Consider the following 26,698-nt stretch of genomic DNA (forward strand, 5'->3'; position numbering starts at 1 on the left):
ATAGACCTGTTTGCCACTCAGCACAACAAGAAGTGCCCACGATTCTGCTCCAGGGCAGGACTGGGATGGGGGTCCCTGGGGGACGCGTTCGCGATCCCGTGGAGGGGCCCCCTGCTTTATGCGTTTCCTCCCACAGTGCTGATCCACAAAGTCTTGCAGAAAGCCAGGAGGGAAAGGGCCCAGATGATCCTGATAGTCCCAACGTGGGATCGACAACAATGGTTCCCCCTACTCCTGCACATGTCGGACCGTCCACCGATGCCTCTTCCGGTGGCGCCGGATCTGCTCACGCAAGCCCAGGGGTCCATAGTGCACCCGCACCCCCAAAGCCTGCGACTGCAAGCGTGGTTGATCCATGGCTCAGCTCCCTAGAGAGCACATGCACAGTGGAAGTACAGCAAGTCCTAGAAAGTAGCAGGAGGACTTCCACCAGGAAGACCTACAAGCAAAAATGGACTCGCTTCACGGCTTGGTGTTCTACCAAACAGCTGGCCCCCCTTTTGGTGCCTATACCTACAATACTAGAGTATTTACTGGACCTCGAGAGGAGGACTCTCGCTATCCTCGTTGAAGGTCCACCTTGCCACCATCTCGGCGTTCAGACATGAGGAGGAAGGGCACACGGTGTTCTCCCACCCTATGGTTACCAGGTTCCTCAAAGGGTTGGTAAACCTATACCCCCCTCGGAAACCGATTCCACCTTCGTGGAACTTGGACCTGGTGCTTACCATGCTAATGGGACCACCGTTCGAGCCCTTGGCCACGGTTCCCCTCCGCCTCCTTACAATAAAGACGACCTTTCTTCTTGCAATTACGTCAGCTCGTAGGGTGAGCGAGCTCGCGGCAGTCATGGCAACGCCACCCTGCACTGTTTTTTCCAAGGAGGCGGTAACCATACGGCTGCATCCAGCCTTTGTTCCCAAAGTTTCTTCTGAGTTTCACATTAACGAACCTATTGTTCTACCCTCGTTTTATCCAAAGCCTCATAACTCCAATGAAGAGGCGCGCCTACGCCTCCTGGACGTGAGGAGGGCGCTAGCCTTCTACGTAGACAGGACCAAGTCCTTCCGGAAAACGGATAGACTCCTAGTCTCCCTCGCTCCCAAATCGAAAGGAGAAGGTCTCTCCTCGCAGAGAATCTCAAAGCACATTGTATCCTGCATAAAAATGTGCTACGAGCTCAAAAAGACTCCTTTATCGGCCACTCCCAGGGCTCATTCCACTAGGGCGGTGGCGGCATCAACAGCCTTTTTCAAGGACGTTGCGTTAAAAGACATTTGCAGAGCGGCGACCTGGTCATCCTATGACACCTTCGCCAAGCACTACGCCCTTCACAGGGTATTCCAAGAGGATACCCGTCTCTCTGCAGCGGTCCTCTCGGGGACAAGCTGCACATAATCCGATTACCCACCTCCTATCTTGGGTTACTGCTGGGTAGTCGCCTATTGTGGAGCACCCATGGGGACACTCGAAGAAGAAAGAAAAGTTACTCACCGTAGTACCGGTGGTTCTTCGAGATGTGTCCCCGTGGGTGCTCCACTACCCGCCCATCCTCCCCGCTTCGTATCTCTGTTAGTGTTTTGCAGGGGCACCCGAGGCGGTTGGTCGAGGAACTGGCGGGGACCGGATCGCGCACATGGCCAGGAGCGCGCAAGGGAGCGGCGCGCGCCGGCGCATGCGCGGTCCGGCAGAAACTGCTTGGAAGATCCGATCTGCGGCGCCGGGCGAGCCCGACACCTATTGTGGAGCACCCACGGGGACACATCTCGAAGAACTACCGTTACTACGGTGAGTAACTTTTCTTTTTTTGGTGGTGCGGGAGGTGGGGCAGGGTTTGCCTCTGCAGCATGGAGCACAGGTTATTTGCAGGTGTAAACTAATGGCATATTCTGCTGCTTGTAGTCTTTAAATAATGGTCTGAGGACTTCAGCCAGAGGTTTGCGGGGGGGTCCCAGATCCCCACACACTGAAAGGCATACGTAGTCGCTTCAGTGTGTCGATTTGAAAACTGCACTTGCCTGAGACACTAGATGAATGATTAATTGAGGGGAGACCCGTAGGTCAATTAATGAAGACGCCGTGTATATTTATCGGAATGTTTACCATTTGAAATGTGAGCAGTTAAAGACAAAAGTAACTTATTGTCGCTTTTGAACATTTTTTTGTTAGTCTCAATTAGCGCATTATGGGATTGATAATAGTGCTTTGTGGGTGAAATTCAGGTTTCAGTGAGCTATAGCTCCTTCTGGAAGCATTTCCGCGTTCAACTGTGTAGGCTTAAATTTACCCACTGCGAAATAGTTACTGTAAAGTGGAAATACAATGATTGTTCCATTCCAGTATCCTTACACAAGTAGTTAGAATGGGAAGTGAAGAGGCATTGATCTTACTGAAGCCTCAGGGAGAATGTAGTTTGGCTGAGCTAGATACATGAACTGGGGTTTAACTAGACCACCTCTAGAAAAGTAGTTAGAGTTGGACTGCATTACATGAAATGATTGGTGTTTTTCAGATTACAGCATTATGGTAAACTTCTTTCATATCCGGCAGCCCTGGAACCAGGAGGTTGCTGGGTATTCAAATATTCTGGGTAATAGAGAGGTATACCTAGCAATGCATAACACTAAAGAAAAACAAGATTAGATATTAAGAAACAAACAAAAATGTATGCAGAGTACTTTACCAACAACAGTAGTGTTGTTCACTGTAAACTTGTACTGTATTTATTTCTATTTCCTTTCACTATACTGTGCTTAAGGAAAAGGTAACTAAAATTTACTTATGGTTAAAGTGCCGGTTATTTGAGAGTTCTGGATGATAGAATGCTGGATAGGAAAGAGTTTTCTGTATAGGGAATCCAGCTGTGCAGGTCTAGGTTTTATCCATTATTATTTATATAGCAGCAAAAGTATGCTGGGTGCTTTACAAGCAAGCCTACATGCATGGGCTCTCTCCAAGGGTCTTACAGTCTAAATACAATGTTAGTCTATATAGGTATTATCCCTGACCCACTATGAAAAGACAAGCCACCAATGTAAGGGCCTAGATGTGACCCAGGGCTGTGGCATGGAGGATATAGCTGGTGCCAATCTGGTTTGTCATTCTCCTGATTTTTTTTTTTCCACCCCCCTCACCTCACCTCCCCTCCCCTCCCCTCCACCAGACCATCCTATCTTCAGTTTACAGTGATCACGTGTCAGAAATATGGCTACAGACTGGCTTGGAAGCATTGTGTCCATTAACTGTGGAGATAGCTTGGGAGTCTACCAGGGAAGAGTATCTGCTGTGGATCAGGTCAGTCAGACGATCTCCCTGACACGACCTTTCCATAATGGGGTCAAGTGCCTTGTGCCAGAGGTCACCTTCAGGTAAGTGTTTCCTCTGTTGTCTTCTTCTGGGCAAACTTTACATGTCGCTGAAATTGGGACACATTGCATCAAACCCCGTTACTGCTCATCCTTGTCTGAAAAGTGCTTGTGTTGCCTTTGCTAGGCCCTATACAGAAAACGAGATGCTGCTGTCAAGCTTTTTGCTGTGAGCTGTGTTGTGATCACAGATGCAGATCACAATTGAAACACATTAGTAGGAGCAGTGAAAAGAAGTGTCTGCACAGGGTCATTTACCTGTCACACAGCTCGCAGTTAGATGAGACCTTTGGCAGATTCTGTGGAATTTTTGCAAGTGGCAAATTTTAATGTAGTTGTTAAAGCACGGTTGAAGTGAAAGTGGAGCTGTTCATCATTGAAATTAAACTCTTGTCCCAAATAAATCCATTTTATAGCACCAACTGCATATTGATCTTCAGGACTGCTTTTTCCCCGCAACTTTTCTTTTTTTCCCTCCAGCTAGATGGCTCTTTATCAATCTGGCAGGAATTCTCCTTTTTGGCACACAAGTCTTGTTCTGTAATTTTGAAGTCTGTTGTGCAGATTGGCACAACAGCAGCAACATCCAAAACTAACAAGCCTACTGCTACATAGGAATTATTGTTCTTGAGCTACCTCTACCTTTGCCTGCATCCACCTGTTCTTTACTGGAGAAGAGTTAAGATTAGACACCAAAGCATTTTTCTGTTAGCAGTGCAAATTGGCAAAGTTAATACAGATTGAAATGATTTCTGCAAGTACACAGATTTAACTATTTTATTTCTAAACAAAGATTAAATAGCAACCTTAGGAAGTCTGTCTTCCTTTTAAGAGTTGAAACTCAGAAGAGGGAAAATAGAGGAGGAAGAATCCATGTAATAATGGTAGAGGTATCACAGTCTATGGTACATTAAGGCTGTGTCTACACTAGCCAAAAACTTCGAAATAGCCATGCAAATGACCCTTTCGAAGTTTACTAATGAAGCGCTGAAATACATATTTAGCGCCTCATTAGCATGTGGGCGGCTGCGGCACTTCGAAATTGACATGGCTCGCCGCCGCGCGGCTTGTCCAGATGAGGCTCCTTTTCGAAAGGACCCCGGCTACTTTGAAGTCCACTTATTCCTATGAACAGATGGGAATCCTAGGAGCCTCGTCTGGATGAGCTGCATGGCAGCGAGCCGTGTCAATTTCAAAGTGCTGCGGCCGTCTGCATGCTAATGAGGCGCTGAATATGTATTTCAGCGCTTCATTAGTAAACTTTGAAAGGGCCATTTGCATGGCAATTTTGAAGTTGTTGGCTAGTGTAGATACAGCCTAAGTCTTTGTAACATTTCATTTCTTATCCATCCATACATAGTAGATTTGTTCTTAAGTTTGATTATTGTTCCTAAATCTAAAGCCAAGAAATCTTATAACCACTCTTTCAAGAGTGACTAGCTAATAATTTGCACCAGTAACAGGCAACTTGGACTGTGTGAGTAGGCCGCAAGATTGTTGTGATCAAGGCAGTCTCCCGGAATAAGGTGGCTTTGCTAACTGCACTAATGTACGTAGAGTTTGTGGGGTGTGCTCATTGAACCATAGTGGTACGTTGGATGCAGACAGAGCACATAACATTGACAGTAAAAAGTCAGCACAAACTTCACTGTGTGTGGCCTTGCTCTAGCCGTGTCTCACTTTAGTCATACTGGTAGAGAAAAACCTGCGCATATGGAAACCAGCAGGATCTGGCAATCCTTTGTGTGGGCAATGATATAGCAGATACGTCATGTGCCACACCTAGGACCACGATGAGCCGTATGTGCTCTGTGGGATGCAAGATGCTCACTACTGACTTTCACCCACTTGTTTGTTACATGAAAATGTGGATGATTTCTGCTACTGCATTGCTGTTTTCTTGGCCTTTAAAGGAGGTTCTAAATGCAGTGTCTGAGTTTCACAATTTTATGGATTGCTCTCAATAAAGCCAGACTATTTAAACAAACGTCACCTGAAAAATAAGACTTACAGTGCCTACCTCCTTCTAGAACTTCTTAACTCAACCACATTTCGGCTTAACTATATCTCCTCCACCATTGCTAATTAGCTACCGCGCCAGTGAGATGAGTCTTTGAGGTTCCCTTCTTTCCAGGGCCAAAATAATATCTGAGGAACATACGTATATATGTTCCTACTAGGTCTTGCAATCCATATTAGCATTTTTTTTGTGGATTCCAGTGAATTGCGATGCTGCTGCTGACTCTAACGTGATTTCTGTGACGCTGGGGACCAGTGCTGAATTCCACTTTGTTTTGTTTTCTCTGATGCCTGTAGTGCAGGTGACATCACTGAGTTAAAGATTCTGCAGATCCCAGGCCCCGGGGACGGGAAACCAAACGAGGACCTACAGCATACTGAACTGGGCATTCCTGGTGTTGGTCCCCACTTGGCATCCAATCAAAATGGTGCTGGCAAATTGCTAAAGAAGCCTACCTCTTCCAGCAGTGCCCCACAGGCTATCCCGAGAAGAACAGATCTGAAGAATCAGGACGCTATGATCTCCCCACAACCGCAGCAGTGCTCCAAGAGCTACATGGAGCGACATGTGGAATCCTTAAATCAGTCCAAAGGTTTCCGTCGCAGACACAACTCCTGTGAGTATATTGCCCATGCAGCTACTTTTTGCTTCTCCTTAGCCTGATGCTCAGTCTGAGTCCTCTGCTGCGTCGAGTGTTTAATATAGCAACTAAAATGGTGCTGGGAAGACTTACAAAACCAGTTTGGCTGTGTCTACGCTACAAAAATAACTTCAAAGTTGCGTACTTCGAAGTACAACTTCTAAGTGAGCAACTTGGAAATTCAACATCTACGCGCACCTTACTTTGCAGTTAAACGTTGAAGTAGGGCACTACTCCATTCCCGGGAATGGAGTAAGGACTTCAAAGTTGGGCTGCCTAGTTCAAAGTTAATTTCAAAGTAAGGGAAAATGTGCGTCGACTCTCTGGTGGCTACTTTGAAGTAGTGCCGAACTTCGAATTTAGCTCCTAGTGTAGACGCACCCTTTGTTACTGTTGTTCTTGTTTCCATACCACTAATGTCCCCACCCTGTTAAGATACATGGGGAAAATGCCGCAAGCTGTAAAATACCTTTTTATTCCCAAGAGTTGTTCGATCTTTAAACTGCCGCCCACTTGTCTTTGGTGATAGCTTTTAGCTATATTAATAATACGAGGAACTGATGATAAAAATATACATCTGTAGTTTTCCGGAGTAGACAATAGTTGCTTATGGTATTTCTGTTAGAGACCATGCACATCCCATTCAGGACATGGCTTCCCCCTGCATGTTCTGCATAGGGCATAAAATGCTTTAATGCTGGCCCTTAGGTTGTTGGGTTGAAGGACCAAGTTTGGAGGGGTTGAAGGACCTAATCTGTCATTTCCACTTCTTTTGTTTTCTTTTAGAAAGGTTTTTATTGCACTCTCTGTAAGCATCTAGGATATAGTGGCAAAAAGCCAGGTGCTTACTGTATAGTCTACAAAAAATAACTTCTCATGATAATGGCCTCCAGCAGCCTAGACCGAAAGGTCACTTCCCGTCAAGCCAACGTAAGTAACTGAACTTCTTCAGACAGATTCCAGGTGCCTTCCAGCTTTAACCTTTTTCAGGGAGCATATTTTTAATTAGAGTTCAGAATTCCAAACGGTCAGACCAGAGCCCTGCAGTGGGACTGGGACCTACTGGATCTCTCAGGACCTGCTGCCATAATAGTGGGATAAAAATGCAGCAGACGGCATGGGTGGGGAGTAGCCACTGCAAGATGGAACAGGACTGGGACTGAAAAATACAGTCCTATGCTGGGCTGTGTGCTAGAATTTTTAAGATCAACCAGTAGTGAAGTGAGAGAGCGCTGAACAGAGGACAGGCAGACAGAGGGCGTTTGCCTGGGAGTTCACCTGTGGTGAGTTCCCACAGAGTTTTTGTGCCTTTTGGTTTCTGTGAGCAGTAAATAACATCTGAAGAGGCTCCTAAAAGGAAGCCAAAATGGAGAGTGAGCACTCAGCTGTTGTGATCTGCAAACATTTTTCTCCCAGAATATAGAAGTGACTTTGTACAAAGTCCAAGCTGGCCTCTGTATTGGAAGAGAAGGTTAAAGGACTAGAGACCCATATATCTACCCTGGCTTGCATCAGAGAGGATGCTGACTTTGTGGCTAGAAGTCAGCGTGTGGTACTGTAGGCACAGAATGCTGAAGAATCAGAGATGGCAGTGCAGAGCAGGAAAGAAAATTAGAAGCATGTGACCTCCAGAAGACGAAAGAGGGAAAACTCCAGTACCTCCAATGCAGATAGAGGTAAGATCTGTTTTCAGGCTGTGTACAGATACTACGGCGGAGAATGGTTTGGTTTGGAAAAGCTATTTGAGATAAGTGATCAGAAGGAGACCTTATCGACTCAAAGGCGTGGCATGTATTGTTCTAAGGATGGAGATTCTGCAACCACCACTCTCAAGAGGAGGCCTTGAGCAGTGGTTGTCCCAGATCCCTTCATAAGGGGAACGGAGTTGAGACCAGGAAACTCAAAGTGTGTCGCTTTCCTGGTGCTACAATGCAGGATGTGACCAAGTGCCTGCCGAGACCAATCAAGCCATCAGACCCCTGCCCCTTGTGTCTTCTCCATGTGGGCGCCAGTGATATGGCCAAGAATGACCTTGAGTGGGTCATTGCAGACTATGTGACTCTGGGAAGAAGGATAAAGGAGTTTGAGGGATGAGAACAAGGCTAGTGCATCCTCCCTGTTTGAAGGAGAAGGCCCATGTAGGAACCATTGAATTGTGGTGGTGAATCTGTGGCTGCACAGGTGGTGTTGGAGAGGGCTTTGGATTCTTCAATCATAGGATGTTATTCCAAGCAGGAGGATTGCTAGGAAGAGGTGGGCTCCACCTAACAAAGAGAGGGAAGAGCAGAGCCTCTTGTCCTGGGCTGCAGCGATTAAAGCCCCTGTGTGCTGTATTCTGGGCTGGCTTTGCCTGGCTGGGGAGGAGCTGTGTGCACTATCTCTTGCTGTCCTCCTGCTGCCTGGCTGGGAGTCATGGCCAAAAGGCGGGGGAGGGTGTGCATGCACCCCCGCACACATGGGTGCTCCTGTTACCTCCTTGCCAAATGGGAGCTATACTAGGTAAACCACCCAATCCCCTGCAGTCCCAGCCTGCTCTCTGTTATCTCCCTTTGGCATGCAGAACCCCTCATTTTTGGCCCCTTCCAGAGCCAAGCCGTGGTAGAGCAGGGGGGCTCACAAAATCTACTGGCCCTAGGCCCCAAGAAGAGTTAATTCGCCCTGGGAGGAAGCCCTGAGCCTCCACACCACTCCCTCCCCCTCAGGAACTGGAAGAACCTTGGCACCTCAAGTTGCATGAGTGAGCTGAGTGTTTTTCCTACTTCTCACTTGAAGGCCAGGTCATTGAGGGTTTTATTTTTTCCCTGCTCACTTGGGGGAGAGATTTTACTTGGTTGTGATTTTTCTGTGGGTCCATGGTTCCACACCCAAAAAAGAGTCCCCACCTCGGTTGTCCGGGAACTGTTGGGCAGGACTCCCTTCAAGGCTAATCTGAGGGGAAATGGACTCCGGTAGAGCTGGCTGTATTTTTCAAGAGGCCTCATTGAGGGTTTAAGAACAAACCATCCCGCTATGCGGCAGGAATAGCAGATATAGCAGGTGACCAGCTTGGCTTAAGAGAGAGATCTTCGGTGAGCTTAAACACAAAAAGGAAGCTTGCAAGAAGTGGAAACTTGAATCGATGACTAGAGGAGTATAAAAACGTTGCGTGACCCTGCAGTGGTGTAATCCAGAAAGCCGAAGCAGAATTGGAGTTGCAGCCAGCAAGGGATGTGAAGGATAATTAGAAGGGATTCTACAGAGGAGGTCAAGGAATGTGAGAGACCCCCACTGAATGGGGAAGGTGACCTACTACCATATGTTGTGGGGGAAAAAGCTGAAGTCATCAATGCTGTTTCTGCCTCAGTCTTTACAGGTGATGTCAGCTCCCAGACTGCTGCAATGGGCAGCAAAGTATGAAGAGTATCAGAGAGGTAGCCGAGTTAGTCTGTATTTTCAAAAACAAGAAGTCATCCTGTGGCACCTTCTGGACTAACAGGTATTCTGGAGCATAAGATTTCATGGGCAAAGACCCACTTCATCAGATGTATCAGATGAAGTGGGTCTTTGCCCACGAAAGCTTATGCTCCAAAGCATCTGTTAGTCTAAAGTATGAAGAGGAGGTGAGCAACCCTCAGTGCTGGAAGAACAGGTTAAGGACTATTTAGAAAAAAGCTGGGCATGCACCAGACCATGGGGCCAGATCTAATGCATCCAAGGGTGCTGAGAGAATTGGCCAATGTGGTTGCAGAGCCATTAACCATTATCTTTGAAGACTCTTGGTGCTCAGGAGGCCCTAGACAAATAAAAAAGGCAAATATAGTGCCCACCTTTTTAAAAAAAAAAAAAAAAAAAAAGGGAAGGAGAATGGGGACAGCTGCAGACTAGTCAATCTCATCTCAGTCCCTGGAAAAATCATAGAGCAGGTCCTCAAGGAAACTATCTTGAAACGCTTGGAGAAGAAGGTGACCAGAACAGTCAACATGGATTCACCACAAGCAAGTCATGCCTCCCTAACCTAACTGCCTTCTGTCATGAGAACTGGATCTGTTGATATGGGGAAAGCAGAGGATGTGCTGTACCTTGACTTTAACTAATATTTTAATGTAGGTTCACACAGTATTCGTATCAGAAAGTTGTGTGTGGCCTATATGGGTGGACTATAAGGGTGATAGAAAGCTGGCTGGATCATTGATTCCCTGGGCAGTGATCAATCACTTGCTGCTTGGCAGCTGGTATCAAACGGAGTGCCTGAGGGCTTGGTTCTGGGGCCATTATTGTTCAACATCTTCATTGATGGTTTGGATAAGAAGATGGGCTTTCTAGTTGCTATGTCACCATATAGGCAGGAGAAGATGATTAGAGAAGAGCAGAAGGTAGCACACTGTTCATCAGACTTGCTGCGTTGCCCGACCACCACCACTCTTGCGAGACGCAGAAATAAAATGTTCCGCATTTTCCATTACTGTTACTGTAGAATGGTTAGTTATTGTAGAGCTCTGATTTATGTTTCCAAACGCTTGTGGTACACCTGGTGAGTTGTTCATGGAACACCAGTGTTTCACAGAACGTAATTTAAGAAACACGGATTTAGGAGGAGAGGTGAGGGAATTAGGCCTATTTAGCCTGCTGAAGAAGAAAGCCCGGGGGGGGCGGGGGGATGTAATTTGATAAGTCGTCTCCTAAGTGAAGGGAGATACCAAACAGGATGCAGCTAGGTTGTTTTCAGTGGTGGCAGATTACAGAACAAGGTGAAATGGTTTCAGGTTGTAGCGGTGGGAGGTCTAAGCTGGATATTGAGGAAAACTATTTCACTAGGAGTGTGATGAAGCACTGGAATGGGTTACCTAAGGAGGTGGTATAATCTCCATCCTTACAGATTTTTACAGTCAGGCTAGGTAAAGCCCTGGCTGGAATGACATAGTTGGGGTTGGCCTTGCTTTTCAGCAAGGGTTTGGACTAGAAGGTGCTCTGAGGTCTCTTGCAACCCTATCCTTCTAGGATTCTCTATGTTTGGATCTTCTTTTTAAATGGCTTTTGCTGTGCTAACAGTGTGTAGTGATTAGGTAATATAGGCAACTGTGTCCATCTCAGATGGAGGTCAGCAAGGTCGGGCAGGACTCTCTTAAGACAGCAGCGATCTGAAATTAACTATAGTGTGTGCTACCCTCACATGCTGCTATAAACCACTAGGGGACCAACTGAATGCAGCCGTTCTTAGAATACAAATCTTGGGCCCACCACATTTAGCTGTTCTTAAGCGTCTGCATTGTGAAATCTGGGCTTGAAAGGCTGCTTGTACAGCTAGTCTGCAGGCATCCTTTGAGTTGACTTTTATGATGTCATTGTGTGACCATAAACGCTTATTAACACTTACCTGGCTCATAAGCAGATACTTCTTTTTTCAAAGTACCACTGCCCAGAGCAGCCTTCAGAACCTGCAGTGGAATAGGTGAGAAGAGGCTGTGTATGAAGTTTTACAAGCTACGTACTCCAATGCAGAGCAACTTCTTATGGAGCAGTGGTGGTCTCCTTAGAGTTAAAGTTGCAATGAGCTTCTGACTAAATCTTTGCTCCCAGGTAGCACAAAGAAACTGGGGTCCAAAACTTTTGAGTGCTGCATCTCATCTCTAACTTTCCTTGTTATCTTAGTAGAATTCAGAAAAGTTTGAAAGAACTTCCTGTCATTCATGTACAACCACCCAAAAATAGGAAGGGATATTTTTTATTTTTAAAATTGTTTGGGCTGTGTCAAATTTAACTTTGGTTTTTGTTGATGACATTGTTGAAAAATGCTGACATCTTTTTTTGGGGGAGGATAGGAGAGGTACCACAGAGGTAGTATTTAACTAAAACAACTATTTTAAGTCTATAGAGAGCAATATTTTAAGTAGTAGACTAACCTGATTCCGGTGTTGGACTCTGCTGCTGTGGTTTCTGACCTGATCCAGAGCTGAGAGGCAAGCCAGGGATGAGAATTTAGGAAGTGGCATGGGGGTATATATTGAATGAGTATGGGAGAAGGGGAGCAGCAAAGACATACAATGGCAAGTTGAAAGCGGGGAAGAGTTATGTAGGGGTACTAAGGTATGAGTGTTGTGTGTGCAAGAATCTGGAAGATGCATGGGGAGATTATGTGCAGGGGACTATGGAGGTGGTGGAGAATTCAGGGGAAGATAAAGGAATGTGGAAATAAGTGCCAGGTATTGGAGGACATGGAGAGAAGAGTGGAGGGGATGGGACTGGGATGAAGTTATGCTAATTGAGCTGTAATTCCACGGGTCCTGTTTGTTCTCTTCTTAAAAATATAGCTACTATATTTGCCCATGTTCACTAGTCTTGATCTCACCTGTCTTCTTCCAAGAGTTCTTGAAGATGGTATTTAGCAGTTCTGCAGTTGCGTCAGTTGGTTTCTTATGTACCCTAGGATGAGTTTCCTGTGGCCCTGCCTACTTGAATACATCTAACATTCTTTCATCTGTCCTTTTTGCCTGTTCGGGCTTGTTCCTTCTTTTTTGACAGTATTGCCTATCTAGTCACCCTGAACCTTTTTAGTGAAGACTGAAGCAAAATCCGCATCTAAATACATCAGCCTCCTGGATGTCATGAGTTATTAGCTCTCCTTCCCCACTGAGTAGAGGATCTATGCTTTCCTTCATCTTTCCATAGCACTAGCATATTTAAAGAACCTCTTCTTATTGCCTTGCTTGTCTCTCCCTAGGTATAACTCATTTTTGGCCTTAACTTTTCTGACTTTATCCCTACCTGTTTGCACTGTTCTTTTTCCTCCTTAGCCATTTGTCTGTTTCCATATTTTATAGGGGTTTGCTTTCATTTGTAGGTAATTAGAGTGCCTACTGAAGCTATATTGGCTCTTCCTGTTCTTTCTGTATGTCTTTCACTTTGGGATAGTTTGCAGTTGTGCCTTTAATACTGTCTCATAGTGAAACTACTGGCTGTCCTGAACTCCTTTATCCCTTACATTTTTCATCCTATAGGGACTTATGCACCAGCTCTCTGAGTTTTTTAATTTGCTTTTTTTAAAGTCTGTCCTTATTCTATTTTTCATTCCTTTCTTTTAGAATCACAACATTTTTCTTCATGATCTCTTTACCCAAATTGCCTTTGGCCTTGAGATTCACAACCAATTCCTCCCTGTTGATCAAAGTCAAGTCTCAAAAAGTTGTACCCTGCTTGTTTTAGAATGTACAGTAGACCCCAGACTTACACAGGGGATGTGTTTCCCATGCAACTCGCGGGGGAGCCAGGAAACTACTGAGGGCAGCAGCCCCGGTCCGTTTCCTGTCTCCGTGAGTGGAGGGGAACAGGGACCAGGCAGCAGCCTGGCTCCCAGGTTCCCTCTGCTTGCAGAATCAGGAAACAGACCAGGCTGGTGCCCTCATCAGTCTTCCTGCTCCTGTCAGTGGCGAGGAGCTGAGAGCCTGACTCTTGGCTGCCAACACTGACAGGACCAGGGAAACTTTGGTTGCGCGTATCTCGGGGGTTTACTGTAGAGGGAGTGAAAAGTCGTCCCCAGTAATTTGTAGGAAGTTCTTGAAATGTGTGGTGGTGGTGGTGGTTGTGGGTTTTTTTGCCCCCAACAGATGCCTGAGTAGCTAATGATCCACATTACTCCCAGGTCTTGTGCTTTGGGTATTTATTGTCTGGTCTAGAAATGTCTCATCCACCTCTTCTTCATGACATCATTCTGGTCCTGTCACAACTCTCCTCCTATATTTTTCTTTACTCTGAGACTTTCACTTGCTTTGTCTTTCGCCTTCTCTTGAATTTTAGCACAGGTGCATATGTTCTTGGTCGATAATGCAACACCACCGTTCTTTTTTCCCTGCCTGTCCTTCCTGAACAAGCTCTACCCCCTGCATCAATATTCCAGTTGTAAGATGTATTCCACCAGGTCTTTAATGTCACTTAAATCATAATTTAGCTTAGGTAGATGGTTGCCAGTTTCCCGGGGGGACCTTCAATTCAGGGAGTTGGTAAAGGGGAAACAACAAAATTATTAAAAGAGACTAATGAAAATTAGTGACATGCATAACAATTTGCTGTTAGTCATGCAGTAATATGGTCCCTGCTAATTAAAAGAAATGAACAAACAAACAAAAAAAGCTGTATGCTGTTGCCTTGATTACCTCAAAGAAGCTGGAATTTCTGAACCTGTGAATTTCTCTTCTTTATTTAGTGATGAAAATTGTGTGTATGTGTTTAGCAAGCAAAGGCAGGATCTCCCAGGTTCAGAACTCTTTCTGTTTGAAATAAACTGCCAAACTGTCCAGTACAGTTCTGTGTCTCTTGAGCTGGTTGGCTGCAGTTTCAGCTGCTGTGGTTAATCTCAGGATCTCAAGTCAAAATATTGCAGTATGAGCAAGGGTGGAAGACCACTTAAGCCAATTCGTGGCCCTTTTGAGAAATTTCACATACATGGTAAAGACAGCCTTAGGTGCAGAAGTTGCAAAGAAAAAGTAAGTGGGAAGGCAGATTGTAGAAGGAAACATTTTGCAAAATGTAATAAAAAGAACAAAGCAATACCAAGTCACTGACTTGAGCTAAATGTATGTGAACTCCAGAGTCAGACCTTGGTGACTGAAGGCACTTGCTATTGCCAGGTACATCGAAAGAAAGCCGTATGCAGGTCAACCAGAGACAATGAGAAGGAAATATCAGCCACAAATGGATACGTTTGTAACAAACACAACTCCACAACCGAAGCATTTTTTGACAGCTATTAAATTTCCTTTTCTGTTATTGAGCATCCAGTTTTTCAAGCAATAATCCCCTTCCTAAAACCAGACTACAAAGCACCCAGTGGAAAACAGGTAGCAGGTGAACTGTTGATTTGAAGGTGAAAGCGCTCAACAGATTACTCCTGTCATCATGTATTAATGTGATAGCTTTCTGTATCAGCAGTTCTTACTGGAAGCAGTAAGAAAACTGGGAAGTACCATGCTACCCTGGTAGGAAAAGCAGATGAACCAAATAGATATTAAGAGCTATCTGACAGATAATGAGAAAAAGATCCAAAGTAATGAGAAGTGATTTGAAACAAGTTGTTGACACATGGATTTTGTATGTATGTGGACACAGTGGCTAAATGTACCTGAATAAGACCTTTCATCAATCTGCCTTCCCAAATACATTGTAGATTTGCCAAAGTGTTTTTGTAATACTGATTTAAAGAATGCCAAGTTCTGTTAAGCTTAAAATCCCGGTGTCACATGATGGGAAAAGTCAGATAATGTTCCTGGAAACTAGAGCTGTTAAACTATTAAAAATTGAGATTAACCATGAGATTAAAAAAATCAGTTTTTGTTGTACTGTTCAACAGTTCTAGATTTCCAACTTAAATTTATTTTAAATATTTTGGGTGCTTTTCTACATTTTCAAATATGTACTGATTTCAGTTACAGTGCTCACTTTATTTATTACAAATATTTGCTCTGTGCAAAAGAAACAGAGTTGAAGCACGAAGGGCACATGAATGTTTAGCACATCTGGCATGTAAATACCTCCTAATGGGGGCTACAATGGTGCCATGAGAACAGCTGTTCTCACTTTCAGGTGACGTGTATAAGAAGCAGGCGGTATTACTGTAAGCCATCTTGTTTGTCTTAGTGACTGGATGAAGTAGTAGTTGGACAGAATAGACTTTTGTATATTCTAAATTTCACCTTGTTTGAGTGCAGTTATGTGAAAAAATTCTACATTTGTAAGTTGGCACTTTGGTAATAGAAACTGCACTACAGTACTTGTATGAGGTGGATTAAAAAACTAACACTGTAAAAAGGTAAATATTATATTCATAATCAAAAACATGAAGAGCACTATACATGTATTCTGTGTTGAAGTAAAGATTCATATTTAAAATGTAGGAAAATGCACAAAATATTTATAATACATTTGTGGTTTATTATTTATATGATTAAAACAGCAATGGCAATTTAATTTTCAAGTTTAATTGCTTGAGTTACATATTAATTGACTGACTTATTTGAAACATGGAATCATAGGACTGGAAGGGACCTTGAGGTTATCTGTTCAAGTTCCCTGCACTCATGGGAGGACTATCATTCTAGACATTCCCTGACAGGGGTGATTGACTCTATATATAGCTTAATACACTATGACCGACCCAGATCCCTTTTCTCGTACTCTTCGGTAGACAGTCATTTCCCATTTTTGATGTGTACAATTGATTATTCCTTCCCAAGTGAAGTACTTTTCATTTGTCCGTATTGAATTTCATCCTGTTTATCGCAAACCATTTCTCCAGTGTGTCCCGGTCTTTTTGAATTTTTATTCTGTCTTCCAAAGGACTCCGCAACCCCTTCTCGCTCGGTATTTGCAGACTTTGTGATCATGAGTTATAAGCCATTATCGGTTCCTTTGGGACACCATGTGGTATGCCCTTCCAGGTTCCCTGTGAACCAGTGTTCCCTCAATTTCTCTCTACTGGTGGTTCACGTAACAAAATTCACTCTGTACATAGAAACTAAAAACCTAGATATAATAACCCCCTCTCTCTTTCTTCTCCCTACTCCCAAGCCAGGGCAGGTTAGACCTTTTTAGAATTCACTACTCAGAGAAATAAATTTAAGACTTAAATGTATAGACCATTCAGAAAACTAAATACACTTTGAAAAAAGTATAAAGAGGGGGGGAGGGGGAGAGGGAGAGGAGGAGGGAGGGGGGGAGGGAGGGGGAGGAAGAGGGGGGGACGGGGGGGAGGGAGAGACATTTCCCTCCTCCTCTTACCTATGCCACCCTCTAAGTACATAGGCCATTGCTTCCCAGCTCTTTCAGTAACACGACGCACTTCAATGACACAGACAGTTCTCTGGCACACCCACTTTTTTCAGCTGAATGAATGCTCCTAAACATCACATTTACTATGGTTCAAGTCTTAATAGAGAGGTTTGCAACACAATAGTGCAAACAACAAGCAAAGTAAGAATCAAACGCATTAATGTTTCAAATCCACCATTGATGATAATCTCTGAGAATGGTTTTTTAACCAGTTATGCACCCACCTAGTAGTAGCGCTATCTAGTTTGTTTCCCTAGTTTGTTTATGAGATGGTAGTAAGGCTGTCTCGCATGACCAAGATATACCACCTGTCTATAACCTCCAATCCATCCACAAGGCTTGTTTCCCTGGCAAAGCAAGCTGTTAGGTTGGTTAGACGTGATTTGTTCTTGGTAAATCCTCTCTGATTGTTATAAATTTGCAATCTGCTTAATTTGCTCTCTTATCTTTCTGGGTGCTTAAGTTGATTGGTCTGTAATTCCCTGGATTGTCCTTGTTTCCCTTTTTTATATAGATGGGCATTACATTTGTCCTTTTCCAGTTCTCTGGCATTTTTCCCATCTTTCATGTGCTTTTGGGGTTAATTGCTGATGACTCAGCGATCTCTTCAGTCAGCTCCTTGACTATATCTAGGATGAAATTGTCAGGTCCTGGTGAAGAATTGGGAATATGTTTAATAATCGACGATATTATCTCAGGATTGAGAGTGATCTTGAGGTAGAACTTGTAGACAGGGTGGTAAGTATAATTGTTGATCAAGGGATTTATCAAGAAATAAATAACTTGACAGGAGAATTGAAATCGGCTGCTGTGGCACTTGATGGACTCCAAAGGAACACATCAACAAGTGCTGCAGCATGCAAAGTATGATCAGTTCTACTGATAAATGGAGATCTCGCACCACACAAAGTACAAAAAAGGTTTCCTGAGGGTGTTATGTCAGCACACGTGTTGGCCAACTTCCATTCAAAATGTGTGGAAAAGGAATTCGTCAGCTGAACAAGAAAGAATTGCCAGACAATAGTTGCTCAGTAAAAAATGTCGATTTCTGCCATATTTACTTGCATTTAAAGTAGAATTGCTGTCTGCAAAAAATCAGGGTTCATCCCCTTTTAAGGGAAAAGTTTCCCCTTTCAATGTGGGGGAAATCTAAATAACGCTTATGTTCCATCTGGAATGGGTGGTACAACAGCATATGTCTCTAGTTCAGCAAGCACAGAACAAACTTTGGAAACTTTTTGGTTACATCCATTCAGAACTGAGGAATAAGCTCATGCTGTCTGTTCTGTCAAAGTTGATCTTCTGCTACAGAATGCTATGCAGTCGAATGGATCTGCACTGCTTTCCTGCAACTCTGCATGCTTCTGATTGTTTAATACCGCAGATCTACAGTGCTGGATTATTGGCATTTTCAGATAGTTTTAGTTATAGCTTCAAGTTGTGGTCATACAGTGCAATAGATTAAACACATTAATTTAGGGTTGCACAAATAAAAAGTAAATCTGCAGCGAGTGTCAAAACGCTGAACGTCAGAATCTCTGTATACATTTTGGTTGGATATTTTCCCAAGGAAATTACAGGACTCACTTCATTTCAGTATTATATAAACAAGAGTCAAAACAACTAAGTCTAATGTGTTCATGCATTAATGTAACAATTCTTAATTACGAAAATGCCTTACACTGGAACTGGCTGGTTTTTCCCAAGGTGACAAAAGCTATGATTTTTACATGGTAAAAACCGCCTCTGGAAACTACCATGTCATCTTTGCTTCCAGTTCTTCCTGTTTGTTCCCTGTATTCCATTGGCTTTGTGTATAGACCAGGGGTCAGCAAGAAGAGCCATTTTTTCCAATGTGGTTTAAAAAAAAAACAAAAAAAAACCAACCTCCATAATTCAAGAGCTGCAACGTACGTGAATGAGACAGTCCTTAATAAATAACACCAAACCATACTGTTAGTAACCCTATTTTAAGAACAGCGCGCACACAACAATTGGTAATGCAATGCGTGTCTACTGCGGGACGTTGACAAACTTTTTACGTGTTCTGTTTCCTCACGCTTTACGTGTGTGTTTGTCCCACTGTCTTCCCGACTTTCACTCCCAAACCCTCTCACTCTCTCTCTCTCTCTCTCTCTCTCTGGAGGACACTAGGGGGAGTTATCTAATGTTTCAATACCTCATGTCATTTGCTATTTAGAGATGAGTTGTTCGTTTTGGGGCTTTAGATGTTCACCGTTTATCGCCGGGGGTGGGGGGGGGGACCTCCTAATTATTTTTTAACTTTGCAATTATAGTGTTGGGAATCACAAAGTCCTTTAAATAGCCACAGGTTGCAGACCCCGTTTGTTTTCTACTCCATTATCCAGTGGGTCTATTTGCTGATATTCTAATCCTGTCTAGTTTTTAAATGTTTCATTCAATGGTACTTCCACCTTCCCCAGTCTCTTCAATTTCACTTTCCTGAATTCTCCTTAATTACATCCAGCCACTCCAAGTTATATCCTCTTGGCCACTTTCCCCTTGGCCCAAGTACTTCTTCGAACTGCTGCTTTGCTTAGACCTCACTTGCTTAAATTTGTGTGCTAGTTACACCACTTTATGGCGCTTTGCTAGCCTTTTGGTATCTCTGTCTAGCAGAAAATGCTTTAAACCCCCTCAATTTGTCTTTCAACACAAGAGACAGAAGAAAACAGGCACATTGAGGGTTTTTTGGAGTCTGTCACATCTCTTACTGATTTAAGCCAGTCTGAAAAATCTTGGAAAACCAATGGAACAAGGCAACTTTGAGTTTTAGACCCCTGCAGTTGTTAGGTTAGCTTTATTGGGTCATCTTCAATCCTCCTGCAGTTTTGGTGGAGAGAGAGTCTTGGATCCTCTTTATTAAAGGTTTGTGAGTCAAGCTCATGACAGCTTGGATTGTAAACCAGTCAGAATTAATGTTTCTGCTAATCTTTTTCATGCATGTGCGGAATAAATCTTTTTATGTGCAGGAAAATGTGCAAATGTGCCGACCAGTGGAAACAAAAAACCTGGCTCAGGGCGTTCTGCTAATCAGCCAGGTGGCATTTGACTCTCTCTTGAGCTTCTGCACAAGCGCTCAGTTTATAGGGAATGCTGGTCAGAACAGAATATCTAACCTCTCTGAAATGTACCCGTTTGGGGGAACAGATTGCCTGTGTGAGTCTGTCAGACGTAGGACGCAAGAGAAGTTGGCCACAGGAGAATCAGAGGCACTTAAGAAGGCCTAGGAGGAACATGCTGAGGAGTTACTTGGTGTGTGCTCTGAGAAGATATAGCGGCTAGAGTTGAAACAGCTGCATCTGACCCTTTGTTGACCTTTAGCGTGCTAAGTCAGACAGGGCTTTCCCTTCACAGTCCTTGTGTGACAGAAATCAATAAACAAATGGCAATGTGGGTTACACAACAATGGGTTACGTGCAAAGCTGGCACTGTGCTCATTCATGCTAGGGCTGGTAGTGAAATCTCCCTGAGGGATCTGACAGGAAGGCAGCCAACCCACTGGAGACTTTATACTTGTCTGACTGTTTGTAACTGAAAGGTAAAGTAGTGCGGGAAGTACTGTTTACCTTCTCGGAAGGAAATGTTTTTTGGTGCTGTGGCAAACTGCCAAGTTGATGCCAAGCCATGCATCTTTCACTTTAATAAGCTGTCTGCACGGACACAAAAGGCTAGTTTGCAATGCCTTTTTTTGGTGTATCAAGAGCATGAGTGGCTGAAAGCGGGGAAATGGTGTGTGTGTGATAGCGAGAGGCTGGCAAACGAGCTGAACTGACAAACCTGGGCATGCTGTCTTCTGTTTATCTGCAGAACAGGTATAGCAAAGGTAACAGCCATCAGATGGGAATCTTCAGGCAGTCCTGATAAGCATTAGATTCAAGCTGTGCCCTGGTAAACAGCTCTGCCCCCGTTAGTCTTCTGAGTTAACCATTTCCCTAACCTAATTTTTACTTTTATACTCCCCTTGTTTTCTTTATTTTCCCCAAATCGGTGTGATTTATTACATCTGGCTTTGTCTAGGTCACAAACCATTCACAGAAAATGCTCTGGTGGTTGTTGAGGGGCAGTTGGATTAGTCTGTAGCTTCACAAATCACAAACACCTGTAACACCTTAGAGACAAACAGATTTGGGGTAGGACCCACTTCTACCCGCAAAAGCTTGTGACCTAATAAATCTTAGTCTTTAAGGTGCTGTAGGACTGCTTGTTTCCGGACTCCCTGTAAGAACACACCTCCCACGTGCTTCGGTGATCATGAATCATGCAAGCTTTACTCTTGTGGTAATGGAGTCGTTACACAAGAGCTAATTGGGGCGATCAGCAGTATTTCCGAGGGAGTGACCATCAGCGTGGATTAAAAGATTGTCCTCCAGAATTGTACATGTTTAATTGTGACGGAACATGGTTTTAGCTCCCATTCAGTATGTCTGCAGGCGAGTCTGTGGGAGCTTTCTGATCATTGTTCGCTCTGTTTTTCTAATGCAGTGTTCTCTTCTGTCAGCATTTACACTCCATTCACTTCGGTTGGCCCTGTTCTCTGGAACCACCTCATGAGGGTGGATGCTGTTGGGCACACGTCTTGTTTTTCACAGGGCAACTGAAGAGCAGAATGCCGTTGTTTTTAGAAGCGCCTGGCAGTGAATTTAAAAACACGTTTGGTAACAGGAGCAGATAGAGCTGGCGCAGTAGCTGGCATTGAGGTGAAAGGCAGACAACTCCTGACGCTTCTGCGTGGGCTCTGTAGTTTATTGAGCTACGCTTTTCAGGAGTTCTGCAGGAATCGTTTGCTTAGTTGGTGTCTGTATATCTTCCTGGAACCCCTCTGCAATGTTACTAGATTGATCTAGTCAAAGAGAGTTCAAGTGAACAATAACTGAAATATTTCCCTTCCCCCCAATAAAATAAAATTAAAATTAAATAAAAAACACTGTGAGATGCATGAGCGGTGTGTGGGTGGGTGTGTTGGGGGTGGGTACCAGTAGCTGTAGTTCTTTTTGCGTGGATTTCTAATTTACTCTTGTTTCCTAATCTTTGGCAACGTTTTAAAATCCCTTGTCAGTATGGAAAATGTTTGCATCCTCTCTGGATGGCTACTTTAACATAGAGAAACCTTTTTGTTAACCTTTGCATCCAATTGCAGCTTGAAAGGACACGGTTGTCTTGAAAATCATGTTTGTGTCTGAAAATGAGCTACTTAATCTAGTTAGAAATAGCCTTGAATAGCTCTAGTGCAGTGGTTCTCAAACTTTTTGGTGTGCAGCCCACCCCACTCAGTGCACACCTTTTTGCAGGCCACCAGCCAACCACCCATGATGATAAAATGCATCCACTTATCTCTAAATACCTTAAATACTAAATTATTAATATTAGTCTAATGAAGCATTAAAATATAGATATGCAGCGGTAGCATAAGGGAATGTATAGGACCGGAGAACCAAGATGAGCTCCCCGCTTTGGGGGTAGGAGGGGCAAATCCTGAAGCCATGACCCACCTCTAAGATGGTCACAGAGCACACTTGGAGAACCACTACTCTGCTGGAAAGAAGTTGAAGAGAGTGATCTCGTTTTAGTTGGTCTACTTTGTACATGTAGCACTGTATAGTCGATTTCAGTTCCCTCCTGAGCACCTGTATACCATTATGCATCCATGCTGTGGGTGTTGCAATTTTATTTTAAAAATCATCTGTAACCTGGACTGTGTATAGATCAGGCTTTAGATTTTGCAGGAGCTGCCATTTAAGCAATTGTGTTATGTAATTAATCCTTTCCCTCCTTTCTGACAAGTTAATAAACTTCCACTCGTCTCAATAAGGACAGGCAAGTAGATTTTCTGCTTCAGCTGGTAAACTTTTTGTCGGTTTCTATAGCTGTGGGGCAGTGTCGGGTTTGAAGAAGTGTGGGTGGGTGGGTAGGTGGGTGGGTGTGTGAGAGAGAGAGAGAGAGAGAGAGAGAGAAATGTGACTTTTTCCTCTCTGATTTTATACCGCCTTTTAAGAATCATGTTGTTCCCCTAGTTGCTTGTTCAGAATGGCATTTTTAATACCAAAATAAATTTTGCTTTTTTTTAATAAAAACATATTCTTTGATAGAAAAACTTTCTTACTTTGTTTGCACCTTTGGATTTTTGTAAAGGTAAACTATCATGGAAAAACCCAGCATCATTTTTGCTTGTTTGATTAATGAATATTAAGGATTTCTGCTTTTGGGGAAAAAAAAAGTTAGAAATACCAGGCCTTGACTATCTTGTGTTTGGTGGAGTAGTGGGTTCATGGCATCAGATACTGGAAGATGAATATGGTGGTGAAGAACCTTTTAGTTAGCAGACTTTTATAACTATTTTGTTTAATCTGATGCATCTGATGCATATTTAAGAGGAAATTTTGTGAGTCGGCATCCCTTTCAATGGAGGCCTGGGAAAGCTATCTAGCTCAGTCGTCTAAAAGAGTCGTCTGACAAAGACAACACATGGATTTCTAAAATAAAAAGCAACCAAGAGAGAACCTGTATTGGGGTATGTATCTTTTTATGTAACGTGCTAAAGCAAATGATTCTTAGCATCCGCCTGCAGGTCATCTTTTAAGTGCAGAGTAAGACTTGTTGTTCCATGAGTTCTCTTTATTTTCCAAAGAGAACAGCTAAAGATTGCAAAGACACAGGCTCAGCTGTCTGGCCTGTGTCTCAGTAGAACTTTTCCTGGGGAGCCTATTGCCAGGAAGAGAGAAGGGATAGTTTGCTTTGTGGCCACTTATTTTCCTGGTAAGAAGTGGAGGCTGCGGTTAGTCACAGCATCTTAAACTGTAGAAGGGTTGAGGCACTTAAATCGGTCTTGCCATGGATAACTGCCCACTGAATTTACAGATTCGTTCATCTCTAGCTTAGGTAAAATTGGCTTGATGGTCTTAGCTACTTCTGAGTAAATATGGAAGTTGACAACTGTTTTGGGTGAATGCAAGTGTAGAATCCACCTAAAATCTGATATTCTTCCTAAGCTAAACAGGAACCTGTACTTTCTAAAGGAAGCATTAGATTAATTATGGCTCTTTGGGGTGCTTGTTTCCAGAGTTCTGTCATCTGGCGGACTACCACTTCCAAACGTTGCAGGGGGTGAATTTTTCTTCACATAGAAGCACGTCGTCTTGTTAGTATGGGTGGAGTTGCAGTGCTCCTTGTGCATGGGAGGAGATTCCCAAACCAGATCAGAGTGTACAGGGGAACATTACAGTGAAGCGAGCTACAGTGATCTCCCTCAAATGAGCAAGTAACTCTCCTGCGAACAAGCCCGGCGTGATGCAAGTTTGGCACTTCCCTGAAAAGAAAGTGTGGCTGTACAGATGAATGCACCCCTGTGACTCATCAGCACTTGTGATTTCCACTTGGAAATCCCTTGCCCCAAACAACTGGTTATTTGCTGTTTTCCGTAAGGACACAGAGTAGGTAAAAAGGGCGGTGGCGTGTTGAGCACTGGTAGAATGCTTAGATTTGTCTGAACTTAACCTGTTCCGGTCCCAAAGAGTTTGCAGTGAAATAATCTGTTCAGCGAATAAATATCGGATCATTAATAGTTACTTGAGAGCACAGCTCTTTCTGGAACTCTCTCTGCAAATCAGTCTGGTCGTTGTGCAGCTGAAATCTTGGAGCTGAGGGTCGCTGTGCTTTCCCTTGTTGAAGGAGTGATAAAAATGCTCTTGCTGGCCATCAGAAGCTCGGTAATACTCCTTGACCCACAGTTTCTCCACTCTGTCTAATCCAACTTCCGAGCTGAGCCATGTGGAATCAGAAACCTTTGATTGGATCAGAGATGATGCGCAGCCCACCCCGCTCACTGCAAACCTTTCTGCAGGCCACCAGCTGACCACCCGTGATGCTAAAATGCATCCTCTTATCTCTAAATACCTTAAATACTAAATTATTACTGGATCCATGTACATTACTTGGATCCACGCACCCCCGAATTCCCCATATTGGCAGGTACAGTGCTTTCAAGGAGGCATGTAGTGAGCAGCACAAGGAGCACTTTTGGCAGGAGGTCTTGGTGTAACTCTGAGGGAAGGAATTTCTGCCCACAGTCATATGACATAATGTCGGGTGGAGGCAACTCAGGGGAGGCTTAGGTGCTTTTTAAGGGGCAGTATAATAACCGTAGGCACACTTTGCTGCCTAACATGGTGTTTCTTTAGGACTGTGTGAATGGGAACTTCTGCTTTGTCTTGAGTAGATTTTTCCCCATTGTTGGCAGTCTGTAAGCAGGAGTAGCTGGTCAGCAGGGCATGAAGGGGCATGGACAGCCCCAAGTGGTGAAAGCAGCACAATGCCTGGGTTTCAACCTTTCTTTCTTCCCTTCTTCTAGGGTCATCCAGTAGCCGGCACCCAAACCAGGTGACGCCGAAGAAGAGTGGCCTGAAGAACGGGCAGATGAAGAGTAAAGATGATGAGTGTTTTGGAGATGACATTGAGGAAATCCCCGACACTGATTTTGACTTTGAAGGGAACTTGGCGCTTTTTGATAAGGCAGCAGTGTTTGAAGAGATTGACACTTACGAGAGGAGGAGCGGCACTCGCTCCAGGGGCACCCCCAACGAGAGGCCAGCTCGCTACCGGCATGATGAAAACATCCTGGAATCAGAGCCCATTGTCTACAGACAGATCCTCGTACCCCAGAATACTAACAAGGAATTCTGCACTGGTATGTGGCTCTCTTATTTCTGAGGATGCTTACGCTATGCCTTTTGCAGGAGAAAACTTGAAGTGCATTAGAGAGGCTTGGATCCAGGCACTTCGCTGTAGTATTTACAGTGGAGTCCTCTTTATCTGCCATGTTTCAGACAGCAAAAGCGTCAAGGTAAAAGGTGATAAGCTCAGGATTAAAAGGATTAGTTGTGCCATGAGTTATCAGATTAGGTTCATGTGATTTGTGACAGTTGCAGCCAAGGCTTAGTTGCCCATACCATGGGGATCCTGTGTGGAACGATCCCCTGTCTCCCAAAAGGGATTATCTCAGGTTTCAGTACAGTGCAACCCATGTGACCCTTGCTTGTGATGGGAAGCAGCATAGTTCATGAGCTTCTAATTTTCTGTCTGTGTTTGAATAGCATCTTCCAGGAAAGCTGCTAACAGGCTTTATTGTTTAAAGGGGCGCCATTGATTTGAAATCTAGTCAGTTCAAAATGGTGAGTTGGAGGTACTTTCAGAGGCCACAGGTGTTCTAGAACATCCGTGTCCAAATGTTGTTGTGGTTTTACAGTTACTCCCTTTTTTTTAAGCACTTTCAGCTGTTGCTGTGTGAAAGGTCCATACAGACAGGAAACTGATTGAATAGTGCTTGTCAGGTGAACTAAACTCATTCTGCTAACTAGGGAGATGTTCTGTGGTCCTTTTAAAGTAATGCTAGGTGTTACCAGGATGTAACGCTTCATTTTTAAGACAAAAAAGTAGTAATGTAGCACTTTAAAGACTAACAAAATTATTTATTAGGTGATGAGCTTTCGTGGGACAGACCCACTTCTTCAGACTATAGCCATACTGGAACAGACTCAATATTTAAGGCACAGAGGACCAAAAATAGTAATCAAGGTTGACAAATCAGAAAAAAATTATTGGGGTGAGCAAATCAGAGAGCAGAAGAGTGGAGGAGTGGGGGTGGAGTCAAGAATTAGATGAAGCCAAATATGCAAAAGAGCGCTGGCTGATCCTTTAACTTGATATTTTTCATCATATAAAACATTCCTGAAGTGGCCTTAACCATTCATCTCAGCATTACCTGCCTCATTCCTACACTTCCAATTCTGAGAAGAGATCGGTTAGTGCAAAGCATAGTATGAGAAGTCCATTGGGCAAGTTTCACACAGCTGAGTGAAT

General features: G+C 43.9%; 1 protein-coding gene across 4 annotated transcripts in view; it reads left to right on the top strand.

Moving 5' to 3' along the window:
* The window catches only part of EDC3 (enhancer of mRNA decapping 3), a 58,619-nt gene that overhangs the window by 8,082 nt on the left and 23,839 nt on the right, over positions 1 to 26,698 (top strand). For 3 of the 4 annotated variants that reach the window (XM_075006606.1, XM_075006609.1, XM_075006607.1), the window contains exons 2-4: positions 3,164 to 3,368; positions 5,682 to 6,001; positions 25,191 to 25,526. In XM_075006606.1, the coding sequence (XP_074862707.1) occupies positions 3,205 to 3,368; positions 5,682 to 6,001; positions 25,191 to 25,526 (820 nt within the window). In that variant the 5' untranslated portion in view covers positions 3,164 to 3,204. Of the gene's footprint in view, positions 1 to 3,163; positions 3,369 to 5,681; positions 6,002 to 25,190; positions 25,527 to 26,698 lie in introns of those variants that run through there. The other variant, XM_075006610.1, reaches the window with a different exon arrangement.

This window comes from Carettochelys insculpta, chromosome 12, assembly GCF_033958435.1.
Source record: "Carettochelys insculpta isolate YL-2023 chromosome 12, ASM3395843v1, whole genome shotgun sequence".
NCBI classification, from domain to species: domain Eukaryota; kingdom Metazoa; phylum Chordata; order Testudines; family Carettochelyidae; genus Carettochelys; species Carettochelys insculpta.